Source organism: Delphinapterus leucas, chromosome 13, assembly GCF_059928025.1.
Source record: "Delphinapterus leucas isolate spDelLeu-1000000601 "Yukka" chromosome 13, BTC_Dleu_Yukka2, whole genome shotgun sequence".
Taxonomy (NCBI): domain Eukaryota; kingdom Metazoa; phylum Chordata; class Mammalia; order Artiodactyla; family Monodontidae; genus Delphinapterus; species Delphinapterus leucas.
The window spans coordinates 11,196,933-11,223,601 of record NC_143141.1 but is presented as its reverse complement, the minus strand read 5'-3'; the positions used below and the strand labels follow the sequence as shown (position 1 = coordinate 11,223,601).

At 49.4% G+C, this 26,669-nt stretch overlaps 1 protein-coding gene across 1 annotated transcript in view; it reads right to left on the bottom strand.

Annotated features, from left to right (window-relative positions):
* The window catches only part of ACOXL (acyl-CoA oxidase like), a 372,543-nt gene that overhangs the window by 56,142 nt on the left and 289,732 nt on the right, over positions 1–26,669 (bottom strand). Inside the window, 2 exon segments of the mRNA XM_089922788.1 lie at positions 10,748–10,773; positions 10,776–10,817. Of these exon segments, the coding sequence (XP_089778914.1) occupies positions 10,748–10,773; positions 10,776–10,817 (68 nt within the window).

The following is a 26,669-nucleotide window of genomic DNA, read 5'->3' as shown; positions in this document are numbered from 1 at the left end:
CCATACTTTTCCTTTTTCGTTCTGTTTTTGTCTGGTGTGATATTAGGTCAACACTGGCTTCATAAAATGAATGTATTTCCTCCTCTTGCACTATCTGGAAGAGATTCTGTAGAATTATTAATTCTTATTTAAACGTTTAGTAGAACTCTCCAGTGAATTCTGGAAACTGGTGTTTTCTTTTTCTAGAATTTTAAATATAAATTCAAATTCCATAACAGTTATAGGGCTATTCAAATTGTCTATTTCATATTGAGTATGGTGATTTGTGTTTTTGAGGAATTGGTCCATTTCACCTAAGTTGTCCAATTCATGTATGTAGAATTTTCTCAGTAATCCTTTATTATCATTTTGATGTCTGCAGCGTGTTTATCGATATCATCTATTTAATTCCTGATGTTAGTGATTTGTGCCTTTTCTTTGTTAGACTTTTAAAGGGTTATCAACTTTGTTGATTTTTTTCAAAGATCCAACTCTTTGCCTCATTATTTTTCTCTATTTTCTTCCTGTTTTCAATTTCATTGATTCTTGCTCTCATCTTTATTATTTCTTTCCTTCTGCTGTCTTTGGGTTTATCTTGCTCTCAATGTTTTAGGTTCTTGAGGTGGTAGCTGAGGTTATTGACTTGAGACTTTTCTTCTATTTCATGTAAGCTATAAGTTCCCCTCTCAGCACTGTTTTAGCTGTGTTCCACAAATTGGATTATATTTTCATTTTCATCCAGTTCAATCCTGCTGTTGACTCCATCTACTGAGATTTTTATTTCAGTTATTGTATTTTTCAGTTCTTTTTTTTTTTTTTTTTTTTGCGGTACGCAGGCCTCTCACTGTTGTGGCCTCTCCTGTTGTGGAGCACAGGCTCCGGACGCGCAGGCTCAGCGGCCGTGGCTCACGGGCCCAGCCGCTCTGCGGCATGTGGGATCTTCCCGGACCGGGGCACGAACCCGTGTCCCCTGCATTGGCAGGCGGACTCTCAACCACTGCGCCACCAGGGAAGCCCGTATTTTTCAGTTCTGATATTTCTATCTGGTTGCTTGCATTTACTATTTCTTTGCTGAGACTATTTATTTGATGAGCCTTTCTATTCTTTTGTTTCAAGCACATTTGTAGTCACTCATGAAAACATTTTTATGATGTCTGTTTCAAGAACACATCAAGTTGTCTCATCCCCATTCTGTCCTTTTCACAGTCCTAGAAGAGATAGAGATGGAAAGATTTTCCCGAAGGCAAAAACATTCCATCAGGAGACTCCGAGAAGAAGCAGCCATCAAGTGACTGGTGCCTTCATGCTGGCCATTTTCCTGACATTTATTCCAAAACTAAGTTTCTCCCTCCTTCCTCCCTTTCTCCTCCCCCTCCTTACCTCTTGAGAGCTGACTGTGTGCCAGGCATCTTGCTGGGTCCTAGGAGAGGAAGGGTGTAGAGCTAACTCATTTTTTTTCTTTTTCCCTCTCTCAAAGTTGATAACCATGGTGTGTGTGCGTGTGTGCGTGTGTGTGTGTGTGTGTGTGTTTCAGTAGAGTTTTGAATATAAAATTAACCCAAAAGAGATCAGCTAAAATTCAGTAAGGGCAAGAGGAAGAGTTGGGCAGGTCCAGGGAGCAGAAATCATCAAGTCTCATAACATTTCCAGTTTTCAATCAGGGCACAAAGGTGCTTGGCTGCAGTCAGGGGCTGCTGCCTGGGTGTGAGTGCTGAGCTTTGCCTCCTTTCTCAGCCCCATTCAGCATGAGCCCCCATATAACTCTAGTGCTAATGTCCCCTTCACTGTGTTCTGGAAAAGCCACTTGGTAATTCTGTTAATGTCTAGTAGCCCAGACTCATAGCACTGAAACGCCCTGATGGAATTTCTCCATATTCTGGGTAAGTCACTCAAGAGAATTCTCCTGGGCACTTCAGCATCTTGACCTCTTTATTTAAATGGCAAAACGACAAGTTTGGGGCCTGGCCCTGTTTTCTCCTCCCACTAACTCTAGTTCCCTAGGGTCAAATTTTGCTCTTATTTTCCTACAGATGGCTTTCACCAAATTCTTCCAATTTTTTAATTTGTCTCCAGCGGTTTCCTCGCTTACTTTCGGCCCTGTCTTCTAGAACAGCCTGAAATGAAATCTGCCCCTTGAGCTGTGCACAGAAGACATGGAGGGGAGAGTGTTCAGGCAAGAACCTCTTGCACATGTCCCAGGACAGGCTTGCAGGACCAAGAATCCTCGGAGGGTGATGATCTCCACACTTGGGGAAGCGTGCTGCCATGCTGAACATGGGATTTCTGCTCTCCAGCTGGTTCTCCACTTAGATGTCGATTTAGATGCTTGATAAAGAAGTGTCAAGGGCAGAGCACGTGTCATGTTTCACCTACTGCTCCATTCGTCCGTGCGATCACATGCTCCTCTTGGGTAATCAGGAACGTGTAGAGTTTGCACATGATGGCGCTCGGCCTGGAAAGCCATTGGTCCATTTCCCCTGTGAGGAGAGCCTTGTGGAGGAGGTGGGCAAGGTACAGAATGTCAGACAGCAAAGCATGCCCTCTTGCTGCAGGACAGGAAATCCTTCTGCCCTTCTCCTAATCCCCTACCCCTTGCCTCACTCTCTATCTCTGGCCCCTGGTCTGGAGACTGTGCTCACAGAACAATTCCAGGGCAACTGTTAGCTGAGGATGGCTTCTGCTGCATTCCCTCTCAGAGATACCCGACACTGACATTAATCTCTGGAAGTTAGGGTAGCCTTCCAAGCCAATGCTGGAATTTCAAGATAGCTATAGCACACTGGGGAAACGTGCATGGCCAACAAGAATGGAAGCTTCTGGAGACCTCTCCCCTGAAACGTGCATGGCCAACAAGAATGGAAGCTTCTGGAGACCTCTCCCCTAAAGAGGCAGCTGTCTAGGTCCCCTACTGTGGCAGCCAGCTCGCAAGACATGCATCAGTGCACCCGAAACACTCTATAATTGGAAAACTCAGAACACAACTTCTCACACGGACCCCACCAGTAAGCACGGCGGAACCCACGCAGTTGGTTAAATTTAATTTCCTGCAGAAACTTAGCACAAATGCCAGCTCCTCTGGCAAGTCTTTTCTAAACCCATGCTGAGTTGGGCACCCCAGCTGAGTGCTTTGTTAACTCCCCCAATTTCCTCCATCTCAGCATGTAACCCACTCCAACGTGCTTGCTTGTTGGGGTCTCATCTATTAGTCAGGGAATTGAGGGTGAGGGTCTTATTGATATTAGCACCTCCAGTGATTGGCACATAATAGCCACTCACAAATGTTTCTGAAGAGGGGTTGTGGTAGGTATGTGAAGACAGTCAACAAAATAACCCTTCTGTTGACCTATCAGGGAGCCTGAAATTCCAACCATTGGATATTTATTTCTTTGAGTTAAAAAGTTACTCCTATGCACCAAAGATTCCTTTCCAAAATTAAAGTTTCATCAGGAGAGATAACTGTCATTGAGATTTGGGTTGGGGGTGGTTTGAGATGAGCCCTGCAGAGCCTTGGCATGAGCTTGAACTTGTGGGGAGAGAACCAGGAATGAAGGGAAGCAGGCATTCCAGGGCCTCAATGGCACAGAAGTACAGGAATGAGGGAAAACCATTTATGGCTGTAACACTACGTCTGAAATTTGATTTCTTTGTCACTTGTAGCTCTTTTCCCTTATTAAATATATATATTCTAAAAAACGCGAAATATAGTCTTCAAACGAACCAGGTACTAGATAAACATCACCTGGTCCATAACGGGTCCTCAGTGAATATTGTAGAACAGCTGCCTTGGAACACTGTCAGCCACATGCTCGCTTCTTTCTGTGTGGCTCTGGCTCGCGAGGAGCAGAGAAGGTAGCGGGAAAAGAACAGGGGAAAAGCATGGGGTTTCACCACCGCAGACCCCGCTACCCTTAATGATCTGGGCTCCGGGAATTCGGAGCAGGGGCTGACACTATTCGTGGTGGGCTGGGTTTGGAAATGCAGTCATGCCCCAGGTAGGAACCCTTTGCTTCTGTGTGGGAAGCCTGAGCCCATGACTGGCTGCAGACGCCTGAGCAGGTGCACACACAGGATGCTTGCTCCTGCTTCCTGCCCTGGGGCCCAGGACACTCTCAAAGGCAAGGGGCCATGATGGGGTCCTCGGGTAGGAAAAGGCCACCGACAGAAAGGAGGACATCGCAGCTTTCCCTGCGCTCAGTGGGAGGTGCTTGCAATTAACTTTTGGCTGCTGGGCTTGGTGCTTAAACCAGCTGCTACCTACACATGTTGAGAAAAGAAAGAAAGAGCAGTTAGAATGCAGGAAAAAGGGAAAAACCCCATCTCGCCCACTTGACAGGCTCCAACTGCCTCTGCCAGCCGCTTGTGAGGTGGGGACAGTCCCCTGCAGACGCCCTGCCCCTATGCTGGGGTTGCCGTGGTGAGCGCCGCGTCGGGGCTGGGGGAGCAGAGGCCTTCTCTAAAGCACAAAGACAGACAAAGGCCCTGCAAGGATGCGTGGGCCATTCCCCAAACGGAATGCTGCTCCCTGGGCCGAGTCACACGGAGAGAGTGAGGCGGGTGAGGCAAACTGGGGGAGAAGCCAAGCAGAAAGAACCTTTGTGACAATGACAACTTAAGGAACACTAGATAAGCAGCTTGCTGGGGTGTTTCTAAACCTTCGAGGGGAGGTGAATCACTGCAGCGGTCATGTGGAAAATCCCCTTTCTCCTCAAGGCTCTGCCGGGGTCCCATGTTAAGGTAAAGTCATCATTTTCTTGTGAAAGCCCGCCTCCCTAACAGACCAGGATTCCACCAGGCTAGGAGAAAAGGCTCATTTCTGGGAAGAAGTTGTATTTTGTAAACCTGGGGGACTGAAGGGCTGGGCCATGTCACTCGCTCAGGGACTTTGAGTTTCAGGAAAGACTCATGTGTCTGATTTCCTAGAACATCATTAGACAGAGAAAAAGCTCCATCTAGCCAGACCACAGTGGTGAGGGGATGTGTGGGAGGGAGGCCTGGCATCCTTCCCTCCACATCTGCCCAGTTTCCCCTGTGCATTTGGGGGCAGTGTGAACACTTGGCGGTTGGTAAGAAATGCTAAGGAAGCTTCCAGCAGCACTCCAGCCTCCAGTCAGTGGAGCCCTCCTGGGGAATCGCCTCTGTAGGTTTTCTTGACCTGGGCCCCAGCACCCTGCAACTGTGCCATCCACTCCGATGGGCCCCTGCGCGTGCCAGCTGGACAGACAGCAGGTACTCAAAGTGCCCTGCTTGTGTCCTCAGACCGAGGTATCATCCACTTCGCCCCAGACAGTCTGCCCTTCTGCCAATCAAATGGAGAATGGTCATCACTGCTGCTGCTGGTGTGACAGCCCTGCCGAAGGTCTGCGATCTGGGGAGGACAGATTCAAATGGTTCTATTTATCCTTGAGCAGGCAGCTTGGCTCTTGTTACCATTTTCTATAGCCGACGTGGTGTGATATCGGATCTCACCTACAGAAAAACCGACCTTGAACTTTACATGGTGCCTCCAGCCAGAGCACTTAGGTAGAGTGGCCAAGCGAGGACTGCGCTGGGGGCTGCAGTGTGGGGAACATTCCAGGCACTCGCTCAGCATCCCTGGAGTGGAAAAGCCTTGCTCTGAGCCAACCCTCCAGTTATGGCAGGTCAGCAGAAGCTCCTTCAACTAGCTCTTGTGCCCTGGCCTGGGGGGAGCAGCACGGATCAGGAATGGCCACTTTCCCCAGAACATCCTACTTGCTTTTCCAAGGAAGGCAGGGAGACCCAGCAGGTGACGACATCAGGATGTTTTTGTCCCATTGAGGGTCCTTGCTGGGCTGCTGTCTCACACCCAAACTGGAAAGACTGCTGCCAGTTGTGTAAGAAAGTCCCCAGAGAACAGACTGAGGAACTGTGATCATTTCTATTTGATTTAGAAAATGATGGTCCGAATGCAGATTGGCACCAAGGGGCCTGTCTTATGACTAATTTCCATCACTGAAAAGAGGGCCCAATTTTTAAGAGGAGACAATCCTGGGAGGCAGGCAGGGAACAGCCGGACCGAATACTGAGAGCAAAGCTTGAGAGGCAAGGTAGAGCCATTTGACTGAGGAAGGGATTTTGGCCTTGACTCAAAACTAGGCTAACCAGATGGCTGGGTTTGCCTGGGACGGTCATGGTTTATGCCTGTCACCCAAGCTTAATTTTTAATGGTGCCCCCTTTCACTCTCAAAAAACCAAGAAGTCCAGGTTTCTGGACTTCTGTCATCTCCCTATTTCAAAGGATAGAGAGACTTAGGGCTGGAAACTTATCCAGGGAGGGACACGTAGGACATGGGGCTCTGAGAAGGTTCATTTGGCTGAGCCCAAAGGAGAGAGACAAGCAGTTGGAAGACCAGGCTGATTCATTCTCAAGCATGTTTAGAATCGCAGGCTTGTTGGCAATGTCCAGGCACAGATTCACAGAGTGTAGGTGCTGGATGGGTCTCCGGAGTAATCTAATTCTCTTCCTCTTTTGCCAGAAGAGGACACTGGGCTAAAAGAGGTCAAAGTGACCTGCCCAAGGTCACACGCTGGATCCTGGCAGAGTGGAGATCAGACTTGCCCCCAGTGGACCAAGCCCAGGTGCTCTGTTCTGGAACAGAGGAAAGGGGTGACTCTGAAAGATGCTGCCAGGGGCACAGATGCACTGGCTCTAGAGTGGCAGTCCCAGGACAGAGTCATGGACTGTCCCATGGTTCTGAGGCTGAGGAGGGAGGACAGAGACCGTAGACAGGTGGGGTTCAGACCTGCTGAGTGAGCTGGGATGTGGCGCTGGAGCTTAGGTGAGATCCAGAGCCACAGTGGAGTGGAGGGCAGAGCAGAGGCATAAGCGGGCTCTCCAGGGTAGTGACAGCAAGGACCGAAGAGATTAATTGGCAAAAGCAGCTCTCCAGGGTAGTGGCAGCAAGGACCAAAGAGATTAATTGGCAAAAGCAGAACTAAGAACGAGGGAAGGAATAGGTAAGTATGGGGATGAAAAGTGAATGGGGTCATAAGTCATTTATGGAATCTAAATCTTTTCTGTGGTTCAAATCATAGTGAAATCTCCCTGAGAGGCAAACCCTAATGACAGCTGTCCTACCTCTTGGCATCTTTTCCCAGCCCCTTAGCAGGGCCACAGTGGTGGGAAAATCCTAAGTCATCAACAGCCTCGACCTCTGCTTGGTATTTGGGGAAACTGAGTCACAGAGAAGCCAGCTCCCTCCTGCCTTACGGTAGTCTCAGCAAATAGGGTGTGATTCCCAGCAAGCCACGAGCGTGATTCCACACGCCAGCCACAGCAGTGCACCTGAGGCTTCGTCAGTCTTACCTCTGGCCGAGGTGGTGGATTTTCTGTGAATCTGATCATCTGGGAGGAGTCCAGGAAGAAGCCCAGCCTGAGGGTCCAGAGGCTTTGTGGTCACAGTTCTACTGCCCGACAACTAGCAGTGCCGTGGCAGAGGGCCATATCTCCTCCCTGTCCTACTCTTCCTGGTTGTCACATGAAGGATCTGGCCTCTGCCATCTCCAAAACCTCACACTCTGGCTTTGTTTTTCCAGGGGTGTCAGACGTTGGCTCGACTGCTGTGTGTTCATCTTTTGCATCTTCCCTGCAGTGTGTGTCTAGAGCACCCTCACAGGTCATGAAATTATCTGTCCTTAAGTCTCAATTATCTGGGACAGTATAGGGATGCAATGGTATGCATGCAAAATATTGTTTTTTAAAACGTCATATTCAACACAAATCTGCATTTTTTTTTTTGTGCCTGCAACAACTGTTCACTCAACAAGGTGGAGTTAAATATTTAAGTTGGCTGCAGAGAATCTAGGAAGTGCATAGCTCACTCGAGTAAACATAAACTTGACCACAGACTGATTGTAGTCAGAACGATCTACTGTCACCCTGAGCAAGTTCTTCCACAGAACAATCTACAAAAATCCTGCCTACCACTGTCACGCCCACATGATGCTCTCTGATATGTGACATTAAAAAACCTCAATCTCTGAGAAAAAATCATAAAATAGTTTCAGTATATATGAACTGAGCACACGTTTTTGTTGAGTGAAACTTCTTTGATGATGCCAGTTCAAGTATCTGCAGACATTGAGAAAACACCACAGATATCACCCTCGGTTGCAATAGTCACACAGTCTGCAGAGACCAACAGGGAAGATGTAAAATACTGAATGTCACTGGACATCATTCCAGGACACCCTGGGCTATCTGAACCCTCTCCCACTCCCAACTGTTAGTTTCTTCTTCTTCTTCTTTTTTATTTTAATTTATTTTTGGGTGCATTGGGTCTTCATTGCTGCACGCGGGCTTTCTCTAGTTGCGGTGAGCGGGGGCTACTCTGTTGCAGTGCATGGGCTTCTCATTAGAGTGGCTTCTCTTGTTGCAGAGCATGGGCTCTAGGTGTGCGGGTTTCAGTAGTTGTGGCATGTGGACTCAGTAGTTGTGGCTTGCGGGCTGTAGAGCGCAGGCTTAGCAGTTGTGGCACACGGACTTAGTTGCTCCGCAGCATGTGGGATCTTCCCGGCCCAGGGCTCAAACCCATGTCCCCTGCATTGGCAGGCAGATTCTTAACCACTGTGCCACCAGGGAAGCCTCTTCTTTTTTTAAATTAATATTTATTGGAGTATAGTTGAATTATAATGTTGTATTAGTTTCAGGTGTACAACAAAGTGAATCAGTTATACCTATACACATATCCAGTCTTTTTAAGATTCTTTTCCCATATAGGTCATTACAGAGTATTCAACTGTTAGTTTCTAACCAAATGTTCCCAAGAAGCCAGCCTGGGGCAATGTGTGCATGGCAGGCGGGTGAGAAAGTAAGAGAAGGAAGAGGCTTTGGGTGGCATCTCTTTCTACCCTCTCCCTATGGATGTGAAGAGAGTGGCCGTGGTATCTGCAGTCGTGGAGGCCATAGGGACAGCTAGGAGCGGGCCTGGAGGTCTGCTCTCCTGGCACCAGGCTCTGTGCTCTGCCCTCTCTACCCCAGGCTGCCTCTGAGATGCCCAGGTAATCTCCATGCAGGGCTCACCAGCAGGACCGAGCAACACATAGGAGTTGGTTCAGCCCACAGAGGCATGGAGAAGGGAACACAGTGGCGAGATGAACAGGAGGAGAGAAGCAAGAAGGAGGAGACGGCAGGAGAAAACGCTGGACAGAATAGGAAGAAAGGGCCAAAGGCACTGTGTCCTCATCACCTTGACTAGCGACTGGAGTAAAGAGGTGAGTGTCTGGGGGCCAAGAGCTACTCCAAGATCACAGTGCCACTGCCTGTACCTGGAAGGGAAGGTCCTGGGGGAATGGCCCTCAGGGTGGGGAACTGAGAGCTTAGGGTGGACAACCTCAAAGTACCAAGTAAAGTTTCTGTGCCTGAATGGGTGCCATTCAAAGTCAGTGTATTGGAAGACCCGGGACCCTGGTGGACCACGTTTCCTGGGCAAACCCAGTGTTTGGTATCAGCACTTCTGTATTATAAAATCAACATCACTGAAAGCTTTAAAAAAAGACAGACTGAAAATATCACGTCTTAGGCAAATGAGTTGAAAATCCCTTCTAGTGACGCCCTATATTTTCCACCCATTTCTAAAGTCAGAGAACAGCTGGTATGGCATTTAGGTGAAGAAATGCAACTCCTGGCACACGCGGTTTCCTGACAGTACAGAACTGAAATGACGTCACGGAAATGCAGACGCCTCTAGGTCAGTCTGAGGGCAGTTTCTAGGTGAAAACATGAGTCTCATCCATTGGTGGAAAAGCGTGTCTCTACTTTTATGATCTGCTGGTGCCTACTGCTTTCTGCCTTCAAAGACTAAGTTTTAATTAAATGCAGGCAGGCTGCTGGACAGGCTTTTCCACACTTTTGGCTCACCTAGATGTACAACTGCAGTGTAGGTTAGCCCGCACCTGTGCTCCTTCGTCATTTGGAAGGAAAGAAAACGATGGTCACCAAGAATAAAAGAAGTCTGTCTCCCACTCAAGGGCGAGGAAGCTATGACATAAGATGCCCCTTCCAGTGGCTCATACGAACAGACTCATTTGTGAGGCTCTCCCCACGGCGACGAAAGATGTGGCAGACACAGAACGTATGGGATCCTTTGTCTTAATTAAAAAGTATGGTGAGAGTCATAGAATTTGGCCAAGTCTCATAAATCTGCTCAGAGAATCAAGGCTCTGTCAGATAAGCTTAAATAGAACCAACTGAGCCCTTTGGAGAATTGAACAGATTCCCCGCTAGTGGTTGACACCCACTTTCCTGTCACTTTGCTGCACTCCGAGGACGGCGGCTGTGCTCATTAGCCAGCAGCCCTCCTACCCACCGATGGCAAGTTTATCCCCAAGGAGCACAAAATTCAGGGATGATAAATTTACTCTGGCTCATAAAAGTGAACCCCTCCTCAGGGCAATAAAAATGCTGTGAGCCTTTAAGGCAATCAGAGCTTTGTGTGATAACGTACCTTTTTTTTTTTAATCTGAAGTTAATATTTATTTATTTTACATCTTTATTGGAGTATAATTGCTTCACAATGGTGTGTTAGTTTATGCTTTATAACAAAGTGAATCAGTTATACATATACATATGTTCCCATATCTCCTCCCTCTTGCGTCTCCCTCCCTCCCACCCTCCCTATCCCACCCCTCCAAGCGGTCACAAAGCACCGAGCTGATCTCCCTGACAAAGCGAGAGAGAGGCATGGACATATACACACTACCAAACGTAAGGTAGATAGCTAGTGGGAAGCAGCCGCATAGCACAACGTACCTTTTTTAACAAAGCCTGGTCCTCTTTTCAGGACAGCTCCTCCCGGGCAGGGAGAACTGCTCTAAAGTAACTGGAAAGGAAGAAAGAGAAAGTGAATGGCATCCCTTTGGACCCTTTGGACCCCGTTTGGAGGAGGACATCGTGGTGATAACAGATAGAGGTGGCGTGCTACAGTCTTTCCTTGGTGATAAGTTCAAGGTGGACAGAGCCCGCCCCGGGGAGGTGGGAGCAGGGCCAGCGCAGTCACTTCACCCTTGTCAGCCGGGATGATTACATCAGAGTAAACGGCCGTGACCATCAGCAAAGCTCCATCCTAAAATGGTACAAACGAGCTTATTTACAGTCACATATAGTCAGAAATATAGTCCCAGATGTATTACAGAAAACAAATTTATGGTTACCGGGGGGGGGAGAGGGAGGGGGAGGGATACATTGGGAGATTGGGATGGACATATACACACTGCTGTATATAAAATAGATAACTAATAAGAACCTACGGTATAGCACAGGGAACTCTTCTCAATACTCTGTAATGACCTATATGGGAAGAGAATCTAAAAAAGAGTGGATATATGTATATGTATAACTGATTCACTTTGCTGTACACCTGAAACTAGCACAACATTGTAAATCATCTATACTCCAATAAAAAAATTAATTAATAAAAATTTAAAAATAAAAAATACACCGCCGGGAGGTCCTGGGTTCAGCCACCATACAGCCTGTCCCCCATGACCACACTGCCTGTTCATTTCCTGTGACCACTGTGTAGAGGACTCCACCTGCCTTTGTAAATTTGGCGGTGCTACATTTTCTCTCTCAAGTCTCCATCGTGATTCCCACGGTGTTAAGTCTTCTCTGGGTATGAATGATGAGGGCCCAGTGTCGACTCAAGCAAACCCAACAAGTCCCCCAAATATTTCAAGTCGCATTTCCCCTACCATCTTTCTCCAACAGGACGGTGGAGAGAAACCAAGAAGGTCTGCAAAGAGATTAATGATCCATTTTTATTGGCCATGAAAGCTCTAGTAATATTAACTGAGACAATTTACACAAATTATACTCCCCTTCTCTATGCTGGTGGCCCAGCTCTCACTCAAGGCCCATTCGCGTGAGCACCCTTTTCAGTGTAAATAAGAGCAAAACCACAACTGCGTCCCATGCATGCTGCTTTGACTGTATTGTTTCATTCTCGAAAATGCTCCCATGATTCCCTGCCACCCTCAGACTTAAATCCACTTCTTTCGACAGCATTAAGTCTTTAACTGAGTGACCCCGTGTAGATGAGCCTCTTATTTCCAGACTCAAAGTTGCATTCACTCTTTACCTGTCGTCACCCTTCACTGTCGTCTGCTGGGCAGTCTCACCTCCTGCCTTTGAGTGCAGCATAGCTCAACCACCCATCCAACGACTCAAAGCCACTGGCCATCCCCTGGGTCCAGCCCATCTTCCACAATGGAATATTACTCAGCCATAAAAAGAATGAAATAATGCCATTTGCAGCAACATGCATGGACCTGGAGATTATCATACTAAGTGAAGTAAGTCAGACACAGAAAGAGAAATATCATAGGATATCGCTTATATGCAGAATCTTAAAAAAAAATGATACAAATGAACTTATTTACAAAACAGAAGTAGGCTCACAGACTTAAGAGAATGAACTTATGGTTACCGGGGGAAAGGTGGTGGGGGAAGGATAGATTGGGAGTTTGGGATTGATATGTACACACTGCTATATTTAAAATAAATAACCAACAAGGAGCTACTGTAAAAAATAAAAAATAACCTCCCCCCACTGCCAAAAAAAGAGTCCGCACTTGGCGTTCTTTAGATAATCTTTTAGAAGGTGGCTATTTTATTTGGTAGAGGTTTCTGCTGTGATGTGGCATCTTCCCCAGCACAGGCCGTGGACATCTAGACACTTTCTCCCGGCCTCCTCGGAGGGCCGCGAGATTCTCACCCTCCCCTCTCCCCGCCCTGGGGTGGCCCCGCATCCATGCGTCCAGCTGCCTGTGTGCTGGACTCCACTGTGACACCTTTACTTGTTCACGAGACATGGCACCCAGGAGAGCAGCTGCTCCCTGAAATTCTGTATTGATACATCTAAGCCAAACCAGTTGAGCTCCATGCCTAGGCATCCCTTTCGTGAATTTTCCCATTTCAGTGGGAGAGACTGTCATCCACCAGACTCCAGGCCCAAATCTTTGATTTTCCCTCCTGTCGCCATGCCTGCGGACTCTCCTTGCCCCTCAAAGGCACCCCTTCCCCATGGCACAGCTGCCGCTCTGATGCCTGCAGAACACTTCTAACTTGCTCCCCAACGCTGAGGCCCAGCCCTCCTCTCCTGCCACCGTAGGAAGCCTGGCACTGCCCTCTGGCTTCTCGTCTCCTCCACCATCTTAGCCCCTCTGCCCTGGACAAGACGTCCTCTCCAACGGTTCCTCACCATCTTCAAACCACGGCTGGGTCCTCGGCCCACGTGACCCTCTCCCTCTCTCCTTCCAATCTGCTCAGAGAACACCTTCTGTCAGGCCCAGTGGATGGAGGGGTCAGCTGCACAGGCTTGGAGTCAGATGGACCTGACTTTACATCCTCAACGGTGCTGCCGCCACCAGCCTCCTCGGACAACAGATAAGTCACACACTGACTGAGCCTCAATTTCCTCACCAGCCACATGTGGAGAGGGTGCCGGCCTCCTGGCGTCAGTGTGAGGACTAATGCAGAGGCTGGATGTCAGTGCCCAGTGCCGGGGGGCACGGCACCCAATTCTCTGCACCTCTAAGGAGTTTTGTCTAATTTTTCGCCATCACACTGATTTATTCCCGTTTGATGCATTGGTGTGACATGTTACATACACGCTGGGTTCTTCTTTTTGAGTCTTGCTTTGGTTTTTAGGTGCACTTGCTGCCTTATCTCAGGAGGCAAGCTCCGGGCTCCAGAAGACAGCCTGGGTCTCAGCCTGCTTGTTCTATGCCCGTCCTGCCCAACAGGCCTCAAGTCATGACCCAGTTTTTGGAACCGGACTGGAGTGCACTTGCGGGAACACAGGACCCCATGGGTGGAGCTTCCCCTTAACCGGCCCGCTGCGTTTCATGAATCGATCACTTCTCACTCCTTTGACACAAACGATAAAAGCCAACCTTGACAACTGCAGGTCAAACAAGCAGGGCTCACCAATTCCTTGGTTGTTTCCCCTCGCCCCAGAGCCAGGGTGACAGATGCTCTCGTGCCCAAAGCAGGTTTCTCCCCCACCTCACCCTGCTCTGATTTCTACCGAGTCCTGAAAGAGGAAGGAAGGGCAGAAATGTGGCTCACAGCTCTTGGGGCCCAGGTCTGGGGCCCACTGACAACCCCAGGGGAGCAGTATCACACGGGTGACACTTCACTCTCCTCTCCCTCCTCCTGCCTCAACTTTTAAATAGGAAAATAACCCTCAAAATGAAAGCAGTTGTGGTATGTACTTTCCTCTCCCTTTGTTGCTGATTCAAGGAGCTGCCTGCCTAATGAGAAAAGAAAGGATGCTGCAGCCAGACCAGCGCCCACAGAACACGGGTCGCACTGGGGCGCGCTCTTCCTTAAGAGACTCGGGAGGGAATCATCTTCTTGATTCCACATTTCAAATGTTGTAACTGCTCTTAAGTGTCCCAGTGCCATTTATTTCCGTAGGGGCTGCAGAGGCTCCCACCTGTCTGAGTACAGTCAAGCCCTCCTTGGTTCAGCCTGTCCACCCTGTGTGACAAAAAGATCAGCCTGACAATAGAGGAAGAACAATAGATTTTTAGGTAACATACTCGTTAGCTTTGAGGTTGTTAGCTTTGAGGTTGGGGAGGGAGGTGAGAGGGATGCATAGAAAAAATGACCTGATTGAAGTAAAAAACAAAACAAAAAAAATTGGTAGTTTGGGAGAAAAAAATTATAGGCCAGCATGAAATACATATGCCTCCCCTTCGATGAGCTGGTGGATAAATTATGTACAACAGCCAAACCCCTGCAGCCGTTTCTGAAAGGCAGACGGGATTTTGCAACACGAGGGATACCCTAAAACTCAAAGAAATGCTCGTGCCTAGGATGCTATCATGATGGCGTGTTGATACAAATAATGGGGGAAAGTAAGATGAACCAAATGCACAATGCCATTGTCCTTTTTGAAATATGGCTGGTGAGACTGGGCACAATCGTTAAGATCGCAGGCACAGCTGGCCTGGACATATTACAGAACGGGTTGTATTTCTCAGGAATCCTGTCTCAAAATATTCTTTCAGCTTTTCTCTCAATCCCTATGACAGGGCTCTGGGAACCAGGGGTCCTGCCCCAGTTATCAAGCTTTAGAGAGCCCTGCTCTGGCGTTCCTCTGTCCACAGCCTTCCCCACGGGGTAATGGGGGAGCGCCCGCCTGGAGCCCGCATCCCACTTCTCCAGCCCAAGTAGCTTGAGCTTCTCTCCTCCTGGTGTGTGCACCCTGGACCCATGGGGTGGCCAAGGGGAAGCTGTTGGGAGGGGTGTAGACAGACCTTGGGTGTCTAGGCTGGGGGATGTACACAGTGTGGAATGCAGCTGTGGATGGGAAAGAGGGAGGTGGGGAAAGGGGGATGGATTTCCCCAGGCTGCAGAGTTCACAAAACTTCCAGGAGTCTGAGAATTCTAGATTCCCACTTGGTCTTCTGGATGAATAAAGCTGCGTGTGCCACGGTGGGAGGACAGAGTATCTTTTCTTCACTGCTTGTAATCTTGTCTGGTACCCTCACTGTGGGTCCCACACACAGTGCAGGCTCGGGTTAGAGAATAAGGACCCGGTGAGAAAACACAGGCTCACCCAAGCCTCTTCAAAGCCAGGCCCCCCATCCATCCCTGGAAAGAGGAAACTCAGTCCCAGCTGAGTCTCCAAAATGGCAGGAAAGTGTGGCTCTCACGTACCTACAGTGAAGATGAGGAAGCCAGCCTCCATGTTGGGGCAGCAGAAATGGGGAGGATGACACCTGCCCCTAAACAGAAGGTTCTACTGGAGGAGCGCGAGCTGAGCACGTGCACACTGGGCACACCAGGGTATGGCACTGTGCCCAGGAGCAGGGTCCTCTCTGGCTGAGGCCTCCCTGGCCCCGGAGGTGGGCATCCCACCTGGCTGGCTTAGGCCTGCCTCTCCCTGGGAGCCCCAAGGGCCAGGCTCCCCTGATGCCCATGCACAAGGTGGAAGACTGCCGTGGCTGTCCCTCAGCAGTCCCCTCTCACCTGCGAGTGACAGCCATGCTCACGACGCCCTTTGCCGAACTATCCGTCACTCCAGGCTTCTGAAGTCCCCCTCCCACCTCTTCTTCACAACATAACAGGGAAATGTTGAAAGAGAGAGAGAGGGCTGCATCTTTGCAGAAAGAACTCCAGCTCTGTGTTCAGAATCAGCACAGAGCGGGAACAGGGGCTTTTAACTTCTTGGCAGCCAACAGGTGTAGAAGTTCCGGCCTCCTGCCCATTGAGATGGGCTGAAAGGGCGTGGAGCCGACCCTTGAGAGCCTCTGTGCCAGGAAAGGGTCCTGGCTCCCCTCTCCCTCCACACTCCCACCCTCCCACCTGCTCTGTCCTTGTTGCTGGCCCTGCAGCGCTTGCCTGTTCCTCCCTCAGCTCACGGGACCCGTTCCAGAGAGCAGGCAGGGCACGCGGGGCATATACCACACTCCCCTCCTTTGTGACCACGAGCATGACAGGTGCTCCAAGGTGCCTCTTCCCCAGGCACACAGGCTCCAGTTCCCTGTAACTAAGCCTCAGTGCATTTTCTGCCTGAGTCCTGGGACCTCAGCACTTCCAAAGGATGGAGACGGGGCCCTCTGCTCCTCCAGTGCAACCCCACCTGCCAGCATCTCACTGCAGATCTGTCCTCTCACTTGCTGGCCACATTCACTGGTTTTGGGCTCCGCTCCCCACCCATCCCCACCCTGGGCCTCTGTCTCCAATGCAGCATGGCCCCTGGGCCAGGAAAATTCCCCTCAAGGAAGCCTGGGTCAGAGGGTCCCTCTCCAGCCCAGCCCCTCCACTGGCGTCCTACTGTCTACCCGGCAAAGGCCAGCTCTGCAGTGCAGCACTCAGCGCACCCAGCCCTCCCCAGCCCACTCTTCCAGGCTCGTCGTCTCAATACTCTTCCTGGCCTCTCCCCCAAAAGCCTCCCTTCTGGTGGAAGAGGGGCATTGGCATCCCCTGGACAAGCTTTTCGCTTTATCACCTTCATCTTTGCCCACACCGTAGCCTCCTCCTGGAATGCACTGCCACACTTCCAACTTTGGGATCCCATTCACACTTCAAGACCCAGCACCAAGGGACCCTCTGTGAAGCCACCTTGGAGTCCTGCGACATCTGCCAACTACTGGTACCCCTCCCAGGCTCGGCAGCATCCACTTGCATGAGGGTGCGGTGTTCCCATCTTATTCCTTCTCCTACTCCTAGCCCAAAGTCTGCAAGTAGGAGGCACTGCCAACTTTGTAAGCAAATAAACTACACTTCTGTCCACTCCTTTGAAATCTGTAAGAACTCTGCCCACACAGGGGGAGAGCATGGACCAGCAGAGCCTGCACTGCTAGAGGCAGGTAAAAGGCCAGTTTGGCCAGGCCCTGGGATGGGAACAGTAACAGGGTCTCACTGACGTCTGGGAAGCCTGGACCTAGTCTGAGCTGTGGGAACGAGACGCAGATAAACGGCGGCCAAGTTCTAGATGTGGGCAGTTCCTGTGAGGAGGGGGCAGCCGTGTGAGGGGCTGAGCCCTGCCTGCAGTGTCTGGACCTCGGGAGGGAGGCTGTATCCCTCTCCCCATGCCTGCAGCATCACACACCCATTCGATCTTCCTTCCCTGGGTTCTTTCCCATGAAGCTGGTTGCAAAGGAGATCCATCTGTGGTCTTTGGCTCGGGTCAGGCTTGAAGTCACGAGAGGGAGCTCACTCATCATGGATTCTCTGGGAAGAGTCCTTTCAGCCCAGAGCAAGCATGGCCATTCACTTGGGAAGCCATGAGGGCCTAGCTCAGCTGGACTACTGTCTCTGGAACCCACAGTCTTCCCGTACGCGGGAAGCTGCCCGCCCTCAGATGCATGGGGTGTACCCTCGCTTATTCGATGTGGTCCCTGTCTCACCTTGACCAAGGAATGCTTCCTGGGGTCTGGTCCAGACCAGGAGGCAGAGCGAGAGGCAGCCATCGGTGGTGGCCATATCACCCAATCTTCTCCCTGGCAGACAGCCTTCCCCGTGGGAGCGTCCCAACCACTGGCAGATCCCTCGCAACTGCCGGGAAGGACAAGTCTGACAGTGACGCTCGGCTGGAGGTCACACCCCTCCCTGCCACTGATCCACCAAGACAGCAGGAGTTGATGGAGTTTGGAAAACCAAGAGCTGTGGACTCCAGGAGGGTCATGGACAGGACAGCCGTGAGCCATTGCCCAGGGCCTGGCACCCACTCCGATGTTCCACTTAGAGGGGTTCTCCTCTCAATTTAACATGATGCTTCTGCTCAGGACTGGGGTGTCTCTGTGGCTCCCAGGCCTCTCTGCCCTTCCTCTGTCTCAGCGTCTCACTTACATGCTCCAGGCCCCGCTCGTGCCCCAGGTCCAAGTGCAATCTCATGCTGTCCGGTCTCCCGGTGCGAGAGCCAACCCCTCCTTCATCAGCCTCTGCGTTCCCTCCTACCTCACCCTTCATGTCCGATCACTCTCAAGGTCCCGTAGATTCCTTCCCTGTAACATCTCCGGAACCCCACCCTCGGCCCCAGTCCTGCCGCCATCGCTTCTGAGTTCGTTTCCCCCCAGCTTCCTCCTGGATAGCCTCGCCCAGCCTCCCTGGTCACGATTCCCCTCCACACCACAGATAGAGGCCTCTCCCTAATGCCCCAAGCAGGCCATGCCTCCCCCTGCTCTGAATCTCTCCCAGACCCCCACTGACTGTGGAGGTGGACAGTGAAAGCTCCCACACATGGCCCACACGGACCCTGTGGGACCCCGACTCCCACCCTCTACGTTTGCCCTGCATCCTGGACGCACCACACCACAAGCGCTTTCCCAAGTCACCCGTGCATTTCATGCCTCCCATTTTGCCCTTCCTTCTGCTTGTGATGTGCTTGCCACCTACATAACAAAGGTAAATTTTGCCCAACTATCAAAAATCAAGGTCTTGGGGCTTCCCTGGTGGTGCGGTGGTTAAGAATCCACCTGCCAATGCAGGGGACATGGGTTCGAGCCCTGATCGGGAAGATCCCACATGCCGCGGAGCAACTAACCCCGTGCACCACAACTACTGAGCCCAAGTGCTACAACTACTGAGCCCAAGTGCTACAACTACTGAAGCCCGTGCACCTAGAGCCCATGCTTTGCAACAGGAGAAGTCACCGCAATGAGAAGCCTGAGCACCGCAACCAACAGTAGCCCACGCTCGCCACAAGTAGAGAAAGCCCACACGCAGCAACGAAGACCCAGTACAGCCAAAAGTAAATAATTTTTTTTTAAGTATATCTAAAAATATCAAGGCCTCAAACACTGATCGCCTCACCTAGGACTTTGTGGGGAGCCACATGAACCCCACACACTGGACGACGTCTCTCCCATGTTCTCCCAGTGCACCAGGTCTGGGGTAACTCTCATCCCAGCTCCTTGAGAACAGGGGCCTTTCTTACTGGATATTCTATCCCCAGCACTTAACACACCTCCTGGCACACAGCAGGCCTTCAGCAGAACTTGTTGGCTGAGGATGGGTGGATAAAGGCGTGAACAAACAGTGTTCTCCAACAGTGTTGTTTCTGAAGGACAGCTGAGTAGACGCTGGACTCGGCTGGGGCCGGCCAGATTTGTTCTTCATGGGGAATCAGAGTTTGAGAGACAGAGCAAGTCTCAACTTCCCCAGGACATCCTGCCATTTTGGTCCCAGAGTCCAAGGCACTGCCTTAATCCCATTCCTTAGGACCAACACGGTTTGCATGTTCCTTGCAAGAGGGAAGACCAGAGCAAACCAAGGTCAACTGCCCGCAGCTGCAGCTGGTCCCGTGCGGCTGCGGCTGGACGCAACTCTGGTGCTTAGGATGGAATCTCAGTGCCTCCTTAGTCTGTCGTTGCAAAAACCTTTGTAACAATGATCAGAAAAACTCAACCGTGTGTCCATGGCCTGGAACGGGTTTGCATACAATTTACTCTGTCTTAAACTTCTCAGGACTTAAGGACTATAACATATGCACAGGGCAAGGAATTGCATCAAGAAACTGTATTACATATTTAAAAATAGCTATTTTGAACATTTGAAAAAGCCATTTTCTCTGCCATGTTATGTCTTCTTGGCTAACTTACGCTTGGTTTCTGCACTTTTATCCTCCAGATCTCAGGAAGAAGAGGTTTGATGCCATCTGGACTATAAGTCCTTTTGGCTGCCCTCTTGGACACAGAGCCATTTTCACCTATAATTACAGAAATCTGTAGGAATGTATTTTATTTTCTAAGCTGCCAATTAAGAGAGAATTTCTGAGTAATTTTTTAGGAAAAAGAATCCCAATAGATAGCTTCATCCATCTCTATTTACACTGATGTTACATAAAATTTCCCCATTGAGGATTCAACATGCACTTTGATGGACCAGATCAGGGGTCCTGAGTCAGTTAGGGGAGGTGAAATACTGATGAAATACTGATGAAAACCTCACTTTTAGTTACCTGGTGATCCTTTCCCCATGTAAAGTGGTATTTTATGCCACTTTGAGCATGTATCAAAACTTGTTTAATGATTATATCTCAAAGGATTGAATGCTCTTTTTTTTCTTTTCAGTTCTCACGTTTCTGAGTAAAAGCCATCATGTTCAAGTTAACAGAGCATTATGTTTTCTCTGCAAACAAATTCCCATAATTCATAAACAAAGAGAAAGGTAAATTCATGAAGAGGAGACATAGCACTATTTTTCCACGTGACATTTGGGATCTAGGTTAAAAATGATGCTTTTGTCTCTGGTGATTTATCAAACTCCAGATTTCATAAAAGATAAAGATGCACTAAAGAAGGAACACATCATCTTAATGCTTCATTTTGACACTTTGGGTCTCTAGAAAGCATGTATTTTAAAGCTCTCCCCTCCAGAAACTCAATCGTGTCCATGATTTACACAGTGAATTCTTGTTTTTCAAGTATACTTAAGTGAGAACAGGCCAGGAGACACCTTGAAAGAAAATGGTCACATTTGAAACATACAGATTATTTATAGACAGAAAACTCAAAGAACTGAAAGAAAATCTGGTTGTCAACAGACAGTTGCTTTTTCTATGTTTTCTCTGTAGCTCATTTTGGGTTTTGTGTGGGTGGCTCATGTGAACTCAAAGGTTATTTGCTAAATGTTTTGTGAGATTAGAACATGTTGTCCTTTAAAACCTAAATGCAAGTTTATGTTTATTGCAAATATGTTCAACTTTAGAATATGGGATATGGGGTCATTTTTTTAATATAGAAAATCATACCTAGAATTGCTATGATAAAACAAGATTTCCTATGCTTCTAGTTTTCATTCACAGCTTAGAAGGTCTTATTCTTAATCGTATTCCTAGCAGAAATCTCACAATATAGAGAGTTATGCGGTGAACATTTTTGCTTTTTCACCTTTTGGGTTAATTTCACCTGCCAACTTGAACACTGATTAACCTTATTTTGAAAATACTTAGGTACCAGGAGCTGGAAAGTCAGTGTGGACTATAGCTCAGGTCTTTGCAATTCATCATATAAGGTACATTTTTCGATCACACAGTGTACAAAGGAGCAAAAAAAAAAAAAAAAAACTTTTTTTTTTTTTTTTTAAAGGCGAGGACGGTTTATTTTTCTTGCCTATTTAGCAATGCTCAGCTACCAGATTCAGGCCCAACAAGCACTTATGAGCCCCACCAAGTGGGCAGATGGCAGCAGTCTGCTGGATTTGAATCCCCCTTCTGCTGTGTGGCCCTGGGCAACTTATGTAACCTCTTTGTGCCTCAGCTTCCTCGGAAGGAAACTGGGTAGATGGTGGTCCCTCCCTCATTGCCCTGTTGGGGGATTAATGAGTGCTCATTAATCTCACACAAAGCCTGTGAGATAGAAAAGATAAGAAGCATGATTCAGAGACAAAGGCGGTGAGAAGAGCAAAAAGCAGCACAGGCCAACTTTAACCCAGGAACGTATGTGTTCAATAAAATACAAAGAAACCCCCGCCCCCGAAAGTTCAAGAACACTAGAATGCCCATTCTTCGGAGTTCATCTGCAGGAAGGAAAGCCTTTGGGGAGTTGAGGGTGGGAGGACTTTTCTCAAAATCTGATGCTAAAAAGCCTTGGGGTCAGCCAGCCCTGGGGCGGAGTCCCGGCTCCACAACTTAGATCTGTGTGATCCGAGGTGACTGTTCACCCCTGAGCTGAGTTTCCTCAAGGGCTGTGTGAGGTTGTTGTAGAGATTGAAGAAGTGACAGGGTCCAGGCACTCAGCACGGCCCTGGCTCAGAGGAAGCACCGAACAGGCGGAGACAGAGGCCATCAGTCCAGTCAGCCAATATCCCGGGGCCCGGAAGGTAAGTGACATTTATTAGCGTCTGGGTACAAGTACTGTGGCTAAATTCTGTCCCTCACGGGCCTCCGCAAAACAAATATCCTCCAGGAGTCTGACCCAGGTTTTTCCTCGTCTCCCTCTTCCGAGTGCGACAGAATCTTCAAGGTCATCTGTCATAAAACTATCTCATAAGTTGTCACCTCCAGCAAAGAAGAGTGAGTTATCAGAGCTCTCTCAAGACCTCCTAGTTGACACACTCCCAGGGGCTGGGCTGAGCAGGGTCCCCGGGGGCTCTGGCGAGGGTCGTGTGACAGCACTTCTTGAGGAGGCAGCACTTTTGGGGTCTTCAGGTCTGGCTGACACAGACCTCAAGTGCACCTACGTGGCCTGGGGCTTCAGGGGAGAAAACCCCGCGTTATGATGAAGGGAGCAGCCTGCGTGATGCCGCAGAAGAGATCTTCCTCCCCTCACTGGAGCCCGGGAGCCACGCTCCCTCACGCCTGCTCTCCCAGGATGGGGAAGGCTCGGAATGTGGTCCAAAGTTGGGCGTCGGCATTTTAGAACTTTCTCTCTTCCTGTGTCTATTTGATGAGGCACAAAATGTAAATCCAATGTGGCAAAGCTGAACGCTCTGTGCAGGGTTTCCGGGCTCCAATGCTCAGGTTCAGCTAAACAAATTCTTCTCTTTAAGAGCCGTCACGTATGTGAGCAGGGCACCCCCTACTCCAAACAGTCTCCACCCAGGTGCCTCCACTCTCTTCCTCTCTCCCTCCTAATATTGTGCTGGTTCTCATGTTCTCTTCTCCCCATGTGTTGCCACCTCCTGGGTTCCCAGGGGGAGCCTCTCTGTTGTCCCAGACTCTGGCATTAGGGACCCAGAGAGTCCCACAGAGTGTGTAGGACATCCACGGGGGCCTCTCCCAGCCACCGCACCCTCTGACATGGACCCATCAACTCCCAGTTGCCCCCTTTGCTCTCAGGAACAATGGGTCTGAGACGTGTCCCCCTATGTGAGAAGGACAGAGAAAATGAGGCCAGAAACGGTCCTTCTCTTCTCCATTGTCGGAGCCTCCAAGATGCTGGTCTGTTGGGATCTAGCAGCAAATCGTACCTGCCCACCCTCGGCTCTCCAGATCCCCTCGCCTGCTTCCACCACCCACATGTTTAATAAGTGCCAGACAAAGAGGAAGGTCAGCAGCGGGGCAGGGGTACCCCAGCTCCTCCCTCCATCAGAGGGAGCCCTCAGGGATCGCTGGGGCTGCTCTCAAACTCCTGGGCCCAGCAGAGGATGCTGATGGGAGAGGAAGGCACACAGGCTGTCACAGCCAAGGGAGCACCTGTGGTACTCACCCTGCTCCCCCACCTGCCAGACCTCCATCTCCAGCGGTCACAGCAGAATATGGCAGAAACCATTATCCAAAGAACGAGATGTGCTGACTTTTGACTTTTAGTTCCACCCCAGAGGTCATGTTTGCCCTTCAAGCTGGGAGGACTCAGGGTTTGGAGGGACTTCTGTAGTTAAGTGTAAGGGGATGACAAGTTCCTAAACTCACACTGGACTTTGGGATGAAGTTGTGGCATTTTATTTTTCTGCGCTTGCATATAAAGCAACGTGCATTCAAGGAGGTGATAAGTGTATTCCCGTAATTTCCTGGAAGATGAACGCCAAAGCTAAAGCTAAATCAAGGTGAATGTAATTTGCATAAAGAAGAGCCACATTAACAATGGGGAGGAAAATGCTGATCCCATGAATACTGGAAAAAGGTCTCACGGATAAAATGCAGAAATGACGCTTTAATAACGCACATGATCACATTTTTATTAACAAAGGACGTCTTGTTTGGAAGCAAATACATCCTTGAGACAGGTCTGAAATTGATCCTCCAATAGGCAGAAATCCACACTACTTATATATTCTAATTATAGCTACAACCTGCGCTTAATGCAAACATTCTAAACTCTCAGTCACTTTATTAAGAACCAGAAAAGGGACTTCTTGAAGCATAATGAGGGCTATCACAAGCTCTGAGAAAGAAAGCGAAGAGATGATTCTGCATAGAGCTGGAGAATGCCGGACGTAATTTATTTAATAAAAGTGCTTCGTGTCTCTTTTTTGGTTTAGGAATTGGTACACCCTTAGGGGTTCAGACAGTACCGTGCTTCAGCACTGCTATTTCTAGGGCAAGATAAAAATGTGTATCAGAGAAAAGGAATCATTTATCATCGTAATGGTTACATCCCACTTTAGAAACCACTAGAGACTGCTTAACATTTTTATTTCCAGCACGGTTTTCCTGAGTCTTCAGGTGACAAATGGGAACTGATACCAGACGGCTTTCTTTCCGTTTGTTCCTTATGAAAATGGCTAGATGTGGAGCTCAGTTTCATCTGGGGTGACGCTCAGGTCTGTGCTTTCGCAGCCTGATCCTTCCCTTCCCCTTTGTGTGATTCCTTCAAAAGTCTCCAAAGGCAACATCTGGGTCCAGTCAAAGAAGACAGATGGGCTCCTTCTACCTCCTCTCCCGGCCCCTGGAGACCTCTTCCCGGGGCAGGGGCGGGGTCGGGGGGTGGGGGTGGTGGGGGTGCGTTCTATTTGAACGTAATGACAGGCTGACTAAATGTTTCCTGGGTAGTGTGTTCAGGGCATTCCTATCATTAGAACCCATTCTGTATCCTTACAGACCTCCTCATTATGGATGGATTTCTCTATTTCAAAACATTCCTAGGATTTCTAGATGCTGTCATTGACTCCTATTATTTTTCTTGTTATTCTTATGATTTTTCTTCTCTGACTTTCTACAGCCAGATCCTCTTCATCTGTCGTGGAACTGGAGGCCAATTTCCTAAAAATCATCTTTCTTGCTTACCATGGTTATTAACCAATAAAAGATTCAGAATTAATCTGGATTTCTTTGGTGCTGTGGCAACATCAAATCCTTGACATTTCTTCCTGGTGTCAAGACTTCATACATTGGAACCTAACCCGTTTAATCTTTCTTTGTTTCTTCCTCTTAAGAAAAAGGATCTAAATGTTCCACTTTGGTTATGGGAACTAAGGTTTTTGTAGATTAGTAATAAACAGTAAGAAAAAAGTTTTATTGAACACTAACCATGGGTCAGGTGCTAAGGTAAGGGCATTCAAGTATCTTCTCAATGCCCCTCTCCGAGGTAAATATCACATTATCTACATTTTGTCAATGAAGGTGAGACCTGGAGTCCACAGGGTTCATCCTTGTGTCCCAGGAAGGGCAAGGATCCCAGAGGGAGGAGCCCAGGTGCTGGGGCCACAGCACCCTGGAGAACTGAGCCATAAAGGTACACAAAGTGGAGAAGACCTGGGACACACTCGCCTTCCATAAGGGTGTCTTGAGCATTATTTCATATCCCAGGTAAGTTTCAGCCTGATCAACAAATCTGGAAAAATAACCCACTGACAGAAGAGGGGTGGCTTACCTAAATTTCCTAGGGGTGAGGTAGGTGCTGGGAGCACCAAGCCGGTCCAGGAAGCAAGCCCCCATGGGCTCCAGAATCCACGGCAGGCAGGTCAGCATGGAGCTCAATCCCACTCCCTCGCCCCGAAGAGCTGTCCAGATGGTCCAGGCTCCAGAATCCACGGCAGGCAGGTCAGCATGGAGCTCAATCCCACTCCCTCGCCCCGAAGAGCTGTCCAGATGGTCCAGGCTCCAGAATCCACGGCAGGCAGGTCAGCATGGAGCTCAATCCCACTCCCTCGCCCCGAAGAGCTGTCCAGATGGCCCAGGCTCCAGAATCCACGGCAGGCAGGTCAGCATGGAGCTCAATCCCACTCCCTCGCCCCGAAGAGCTGTCCAGATGGTCCAGGCTCCAGAATCCACGGCAGGCAGGTCAGCATGGAGCTCAATCCCACTCCCTCGCCACGAAGAGCTGTCCAGATGGTCCAGGCTCCAGAATCCACGGCAGGCAGGTCAGCATGGAGCTCAATCCCACTCCCTCGCCCCGAAGAGCTGTCCAGATGGTCCAGCCTTGGCACCTTCTGATGATAACCGAATCCCACGTGGAGACGTCCCCACAGAGAGGATGGAGCACGCGCGGGGACTCAGCAGTTGGGTTTGGGTTTGTGATGCATGAACTGGCATTCTGGTTTCTGTATCTGTCCCTTCTGAGTTTGATTAAGGAGTGTCAATTCCCCCGAGCCTCATATATGGTGGGTGTACAGGCAGATTAAAACTCCTGAATCTGCAAACCAAGGAACCCAATCCTGTACCTTACTGACCCACAGGGGAGGGAACGTTTTGCCCTTTCCTTTACCTTCTCGGACCCTCTGCTTCTTCCTGCTTCCTCTGCCCCACGGAGCAGAAGGTAGGAATCAGAGTCTGGGGTGTCTGCGAGGCCATCGATATCACAGGGTGTGGTCACTGTGTTTAGAGGCTGGCCCTGGG